The sequence below is a fragment of the Ammodytes marinus genome (genome assembly GCF_949987685.1).
Source record: "Ammodytes marinus genome assembly, chromosome: 23".
NCBI lineage: Eukaryota > Metazoa > Chordata > Actinopteri > Uranoscopiformes > Ammodytidae > Ammodytes > Ammodytes marinus.
Genome location: NC_137227.1, coordinates 21252187 through 21259932, shown reverse-complemented (window position 1 = coordinate 21259932; position 7746 = coordinate 21252187). Strand labels below are relative to the sequence as shown.

Below are 7746 nucleotides of genomic sequence, written 5' to 3'. Positions count from 1 at the left end.
TAAATGAACTTTTGCACGATATTCAAATTTTTCGAGTTTCGCCTGTATGTCTCTGGCTGATCAACCATTTTCCTCTGTGCAATGGCGCCCCCACGTGTCTGTTATCTGTCACTGCAATACAATGTTATCTTTGCAATCAAAGGAAAAAGGAACTCATGGATCAGGTTTCCACTCGGATGACGTTAATGCTTGCACCAAAACAGGAAACGGATGAAGCGAGGGGAACATTTTTTCTAAGCGGTCCATGGGATAAACAATGCACAGCGTGGTTAAAAGTAGATACACCGCCTAGTAATATGTTTAAATGCCCGAAGTAGAGTCGTTGAATCAATAGTTATATCAATATTTTAGTCAGGGTTTGAGTTTGACCAGAAACGACGCGATAGCACAATGTTCAAAGGGGACGTCTTGAGGGAGTTTGTGACGGACAGGCTCGCGGCGGCTTCGAGGGATATCTTCGCGGTGGTGGACAGAACTGTAGCCGGGTATGAGGAGGAGGCGGCGGGGTTGAGACGGGAGATAGACCGCCAGAAGAGACAGCTGGAGGCGGTGCTGCAGCCCCAAGTCACACTCTACAAAGGTCGGTTGGTTTCAGGAATATTTCTGTGTGTGTGTGTGTGTGTGTGTGTGTGTGTGTGTGTGTGTGTGTGTGTGTGTGTGTGTGTGTGTGTGTGTGTGTGTGTGTGTGTGTGTGTGTGTGTGTGTGTGTGTGTGTGTGTGTGTGTGTGTGTGTGTGTGTGTGTGTGTGAGAGAGAGAGGGGGAGTGTGTGTCTGTGATGGTGCGTGAGTGAGAGAGAGAGAGAGAGACTTTACTTATAGGTGCTACGAGCAACTTTTATATATTTCTGAAACTGTTTAATTTTTCCTCTGATGATCATAAATTTCATGTAACGTGCAAATGATGATGTCAAATGATGTCGAGTCAAACAAATGCAAAGCAAAAACAACAATAGATACACAATATGCAATGCGAAAGAGAGAGATTTAGGAAAAATTATTTAAAGGTGCAGTGTGTAATATGACATCATCAAGAAAGTTCTTCAAAGTTCTAGAATGCAACGCTCCCTGGGTAACCCCAACCCTTTAGAATAATAACAGAAGCTACAGTGGCCTTCAAGGACAAAAACAATTCTAAATATTAAACAATGCACCTGATGACATTCCAACTATGACACTTTCAAGATGGCGGCACTAGGCCTTGGTCCAAAATATGCAGACATTTGGACATATATGAGACCCTTTCTAAGGGAAAAAATAATTCAAAACATTTTTTTCAGCTGTTATGCACTAAATTAAATGTACTTATGGATATTATAATTACTTTCTACAAAAATCTGCTAGGAAATAAAACCCAAAATTCTACACACTGCAGCTTTAAGTAAGAAATATACAGTATGTCAAGCTACATTACCTTCATCAATATTTACTTGGAAAGCCCCACATTGACATCTTGACTCAATAGCATTATACTCACTTTGTGGCATGTGAGTAAAGCCTACAGTATAAACATACAGGGTGGCAGACAGCATTTAGTAAATATTAAATGAAGATTAAATGAATTACTAAATGATCCTGCCTTTCAACAAACACTTACACTATTCCACCAGCAGGGGGGGGGGACAAGATCAATAAGTGCATTAATTAACAGTGAGTTTTTGGTATTTGTCTGTTAATATGAGTATGTTTGTGGTGGTGGTCAGAGGGGCTGTAGGCGCTGAATGGCAGCCACGCTTCCACCACCGGTATGACTGTGTGTGAATGAATGGAACCTGGAACCCTGTAAAGCGCTTTGAGTGCCTAGAAAAGCGCTATATAAATCCAATCCATTACTGTTATTATTATTATTATTATTATTATTATTATTATTATTATTATTGATGGGCTTTATCAGACCCGCTCCACTGACATGCTTATGCTTTATGTCCCACAAGCCCGGTCTGAGCTGGGAAAGACAGCTTTTAGCTTCAGTGCCCCCGACTCCTGGAACAACTTACAGCAACAAATTAAACTAAATAACTTCATATCTTTTAACCAATTTAAACAAACTATCTTAAATCTGCCAAACTCCACCTGTAACTGTTTTAATTAGGCTATATTGTACTTTCACCCATTTCATTTTAATTGCTGCCACTCTTCACCACTGTGTAAATGTTTCAATAGTTTTTCTCTTCACCTGTTGTTGTGTATTTGATGTATTTGCATTGAATATTGTTTATGTATTGTTGTTTTTCCTTTGAATTTGTTTGAACTTGACGTCATTGAAAATGAGGGTCACCCCTCAATTGGTCTCTGGAGGATAAATAAAAGTTAAATAAATAAATAAAAATGTAATTATTATTATTATTATTATTATTATTATTATTATTATTATTATTATTATTATTATTATTATTATTATTATTATTATTATTCCACTATGTCCCACAGGTTTAAAATGTACTTGTAGGTGGCACAGAGTGTGATGATGGGTGGGTTGAGTATTAAACTAGGTAATCAAAGGTTTATGAACCATTTATTGAAAGGGCCGTTGAGTCTCGGGACTTGGGGCGGGGTGAGGCGCAATCGTCTCATGCTTCATTCACTAACTTGCAGTCAGCAATTTGAACATCGCTCTCTTAAATGTCTCGTAAAAGCACAAATTCTATTGGAATTCAAAGCTGCCAACTGGGGTGGCAAGGCTATTGTTTAGGGTGGCATTTGCGACCCCATGCCACCCCGGTAGATCCGCCCCTGCTAACACCGCCAGATTTATGGATATGTGTGAATGCAAAATTGATATGTAAAGATGGGTGCTTATTTGAATGTTGTTCAATCATGTTTATTTGTACAAATACGCTTAAGTAATTTTTTACTATGGCTTTTGTTAATGGATTTTGGTGAATTTGCTCCCTTTGTATGATAAAATAATGATGATATTTTTCCAATCATCTGTTTGATATTTCCAAAAAGAGAACACCCATCAGAACAGTTCTACAGAAATGTGCTTTAAGGGGCGCTGTGTAATATGACATCATCAAGAAAGTTCTAGAAAGTTCTAGAATGCAACGCTCCCTTTTTAATAATAACAGAAGCTACAGTGGCCTTCAAGGACAAGAACAATTCTAAATTCTAAACAATGCACCTGATGACATTCCAACCAACATGGATTCCTCCATAAGACCTGCCTGCTCAATGTACAAAATGTAATATTAATATTTGTAATTCTCCCCTCAGGAGGATAATTCAGATTATTGGCAGAGGTGATTTTACACCAATGAGGACATATTTATGAATGAGGATATTGATTTTAGCTAATAAATTACTTAAAATGTTACACAGTGTCCCTTTAAAGAAATGTTTAAATTCTGGATTTCTTTTTAGAACTAGGTGTGGAGATCAGCACGTGCCTCGATCCAGCTGAGGAAGAGGAGGGTGAAGATGATGACCATGAGGAAGATGTGGATTATGAGCCCCTTGAGAATCCAGAAAACAATCAGTCTCCATCAAGGTAACTCTTTTATTATTTTGTGTCTTATTAGTGGAGCGGTTAAAGCTGGGGTATATGATTTCTGATTGGTCAAAGTTAACATGAGCTGTACACTTTGACCAATCAGAGCGAGGCTCCGATTCTCTGTTCTTATCGGCTGTTGGGACTGTCCATTCACTTCGGCACCGACTTTGTTGGTGTGTAGAGCGTGTCAGGGAGGGACCATAGGGGAGGGACCAAAGAGAACAAGTGGAGCGGTTGAGGTATTTGGATTCGAATCTCTATCCCAACTGCTATTTTCTCCCCAAATCCTCCACCCCAGATTTAAACTGAAGTCTTTGTATTTTTTTAAGAATTGTCGACAGTCGCTGCTCGAATCATAAATGGTGTTTTACGAATGATTTGAACTGTTTATTTATTTTCCTTTCAGGTCTGGTCAGAGTAAGAAGAGAAAACGGGGCAGACCTTGGATTAGTTTTACAAAGCACCATGTCGACCTCAAAATCTGCATCCTGGAGGATTCCCAGTCTGTGCTGCTTTCAAACAATTGTAAGTAAAATCTAGTGGTGGCACCCGTTTCCTTTGTGTCCCCCTTAGTGCAGACACTTACCCCCTTTTCCACCAATTAAACATTTGCCTTGGCCCTTGTCTTGTTACCTATGCCTCTATTTCTTAAGGGGTCTAAGGGCAGGGTGTCATACTGTATGGAATGTAAAGCCCACTGAGGCAAATGTCTATTTGTGATATTGGGCTATACAAATAAAACTGATTTGATTGATTTGATTTGTTGACGCTAAAAGATCCGATTCATGACTGTGAGGTTTGTGTGAGAGTGAGTGAAATCACATCCATCTAAGAGAGTCCATGATGGTTGCAATTTAATCTTTGATTAATCGCGGGTAATTTGCACTAGGGGTGTGAACGTTTACTAACATTTCCAAACGGCTACACAACAACATTTCTTTTGTGTACACGTTTAACCGTGATGTCACAAAATATTCAAATTATTTTCAAAACCTTATTTAAAAAAAAACATCTTTTCTTTTATTGATTTTTCCTGAACGGTTCTGATTGACTTACCGGTCACATATACACGTGTGCACGTGCACACCCTCTGTTTGCACTGAGCTTTCGAAGCCCAATCACTTGCTTACTTTTTTGTAATTTAAAGTAGCTGAAACACCGTGGGTTCTGCTTTTCTTAGGAACTTAGGAACTTCAAATTTGAAACATTCGCCATTTTTTTTTCTTTCTGCTGGTAAATCCTTAAAGAGCACCTGTTATGCTTTTTCAACTTGTATGACCTATAAACGTTGTTATAATGACTTATAGTCATGTTTAACCATACTAAAGTGTCATATGATGACATACATGCATTTAGACGTATTCCCTGCTGACCGTCTGGGGTGGATGTGCAGAGCGCTAAACACTAGGAACGCCGGTCGCGATTCACTTGTTCAAATTTCCGGGATTTATCTACGTAGATCAATCTGGATTTTCCATGTATGGTAATGCTGCAACGTGCTCAGGCACGTTCCGGCCATGCCCCCACCTGCCCGTGCGCTGCTAAAAGTCTTCCGAAAGGTAACCAATCACAACGGAGTGGGGTTGGCAGGAGGGGGGCGAGGGGGCGGAGAAGGATGAAGCCCAGTGTTGCCAGATAATGCTGAAAGCCCCAGATGAGAGGAAGAGTTTCCTGAAAATCTACATGGTTTTTTGTGCTGTGATTCGTGTCAGGTTGCTCTATAGGAGTCATTAAGGAGAAATTAAGACCAGAAAAGTAGTATAATAGGAGATCTTTAAAGGAAGTATGTAGTAAACTCTAATCCTGTCCGTCTTTCTTTCTGTCAGTTTTGAAGAAATATCCGATGCACAATCTGAGGTGCCCTCGAGGTCTGGGGGAGGCGGGGTTTCTGGACTTGCTCAGGTCAACCTTCCCACAGCTCGACGGAGACGACAAACTGTTTGACTTCATGATATCCGACAAAACCCGGAAACTACGGCCTCTGAAAGTTCAGACGCTGACACCAGAGGAGATCCACAAACACCTCAGCTGCACAGGATGGGAGATGTCTACAGTCTTTATCCGACTGAAGGTAGTTTGTCTTATTTTAAATATCTTATTAATTCGCTTTTCTAATGTGTATGATGTATTCTAATCTTGCCCCTGTAAAGCACTTTGAATGGCCTTGTGTCTGAATTGTGCTATAGAAATAATATTGCCTTGTCTTGTCTTGCCTTATTATCTTTAAAGATTTTTTTGTTGACATTTGAATGCTTTATTAGACAGTTTGTGGAGAGAAAGAGATGAAATGGGGTAGAGAGGGGAATGACATGCAGAGAACAACCACAGGCTGGACTCAAAACCTGTGGTCCACTGCTACCGAGGACTGAGCCTGTATGGGGGGGGGGGGGGGGGGGGTCTTTAACCACTACACCACAAGTGCCCCCAGTTTGTCATATTCTTTAACTTTTTTAAAGAAAACTTGTTGGAAAGTATATTTTGATAGTAGACATCTTTTTTTTTTTCTTTTTTTCAAATGCGGGATGGAATATGAAATTTTTTCTTTTTCCTAGACGCAACAAAAGGAACCTCAGGCCAGCGAGGATGAGATTCATACTCTACAGACAGAAGACCAGAACAACACTGAAGACTCTCCGTCCACCTCAAGCGACGCAACCAGACATCAACCAAGGTAATTAAAAAAGGGATGTCACAGGACAATAGAAAAAGATTAAGCATATCCCTGCTCAAATCTAAACTCAAAACTCACCTTTTCAAATTTCCGTACCCCTCCTGATCTTCCCTTCCCATTTCACCATATCACATTCATCCACTTTATTTTTACTGTTTTTAATTCAATTGATTGTACTGTATTTATCTGATTGTACGGTGTCCTTGAGAGTCGTGAAAGGCGCCTTTTAAATAAAATGTATTATTATTATTATTATTATATATAATAAACTGCTAGGCTTAAAGTATGTGGACATCGAACCTTACACAGAATCTACATTGCTCCTCTTCAATCTGAGGTTTGACTGTTGGCCAACCCCACCTGTGCAGCACCTTGGAGTAGACTTTACGAGATAGGCTGAGAGGTGTGATCCCCCTGTACTAGGCGCACACTCTCTGGTCCCTTTTTTGAACAGGGGAACCACCGACCCGGTCTGCCACTGCACTGGACTTCCACACAATGTTGAAGAGACATTTCATCCAAGACCGCCCCCTCCACACCCAGAGTGTTCAGGGCTTTGCCACAGTGGAGTTGTTAAACTACCTCACTCAGTGCGTTTCCATGGGACAACTAGATTGGATTAAGACATATACCGAACTTGCCACTCGAACGGACCGCGTCACTTGTTTGAGTATACATGGCCTTTCAGGGAATCAGATAAATGGCTGGAGCATGGCTGACTCCGCTATGCTAGGTGGCGCTGTAGCCCTTTCAACAAGTGGTTTTAGAGCCTTACGGCAAAAACCCTTCAATTTATTACGTCGTCTCCCCGGCAGGGATCCGAGCAAGCGCAGAACGCAAACCCGATGTGCGATCCTGTTTACATGCAGATAGAATGCTATGCTATGAACGAGTTATCTAGGTGTTCTTATCCGACTTCTCTTGTCCGTTAATGTGCCGATTTGTGTCCGAAGTAGATCGGATAAAGGTGTTTACATGCATTTTACAAGTCCTGTTTTAAGTCTTATTCCTTTATTTACCCGATTATGAGTCTGCATGTAGTCTGCAGCTTGGATGGTTCCCCGGTTCCCCGGTTCCCCCTCCTAACGTGTGGAACGGTTCTCATGAAGCCCCTTGGTCCACTGTCAACCAAAAGTCCCTCTCCATTACTTCTCTGAACTCTTTCACAGCAGCCGGTCGGGCCTGTCGGTACCTTGCCTAATCCTAATCCCACAATGTGCTCCCCCTATAGGAGCCTAGTTTGGGAATGGCCTTTTTTTCCCTTTGTTTTCCCTCTTGTTTTCCTTTTCCTATCTAATGATAAGGGGCGCGGCGCACGCTAGACAACTCTTCAGTTTATCCCTCCTGTCTCCCCATGTTATTGGTCACTGTCTTTTTATGTTTCTTGGCGAGGTGAAACTGTAAACGGAATTGCAAGGCAAGGCAAGGCCTCACTCACTCACTCACTCACTCACTCACTCACTCACTCACTCACTCACTCACTCACTCACACACACGCACTCACTCACACACACACACACACACACACACACACACACACACACACACACACACACACACACACACACACACACACACACACACA

General features: G+C 41.3%; 1 protein-coding gene across 2 annotated transcripts in view; it reads left to right on the top strand.

Moving 5' to 3' along the window:
* Positions 1 to 253: 253 nt before the first annotated feature.
* The window catches only part of LOC307268961 (uncharacterized protein), a 19400-nt gene continuing 11907 nt past the window's right edge, over positions 254 to 7746 (top strand). The window contains exons 1-5 of one of the 2 annotated variants that reach the window (XM_080051774.1): positions 254 to 580; positions 3361 to 3487; positions 3897 to 4015; positions 5317 to 5561; positions 6043 to 6161. In XM_080051774.1, coding sequence (XP_079907900.1) covers positions 391 to 580; positions 3361 to 3487; positions 3897 to 4015; positions 5317 to 5561; positions 6043 to 6161 — 800 coding nt within the window. In that variant the 5' untranslated portion in view covers positions 254 to 390. The remainder of the gene's footprint in view (positions 581 to 3360; positions 3488 to 3896; positions 4016 to 5316; positions 5562 to 6042; positions 6162 to 7746) is intronic. The other variant, XM_080051775.1, reaches the window with a different exon arrangement.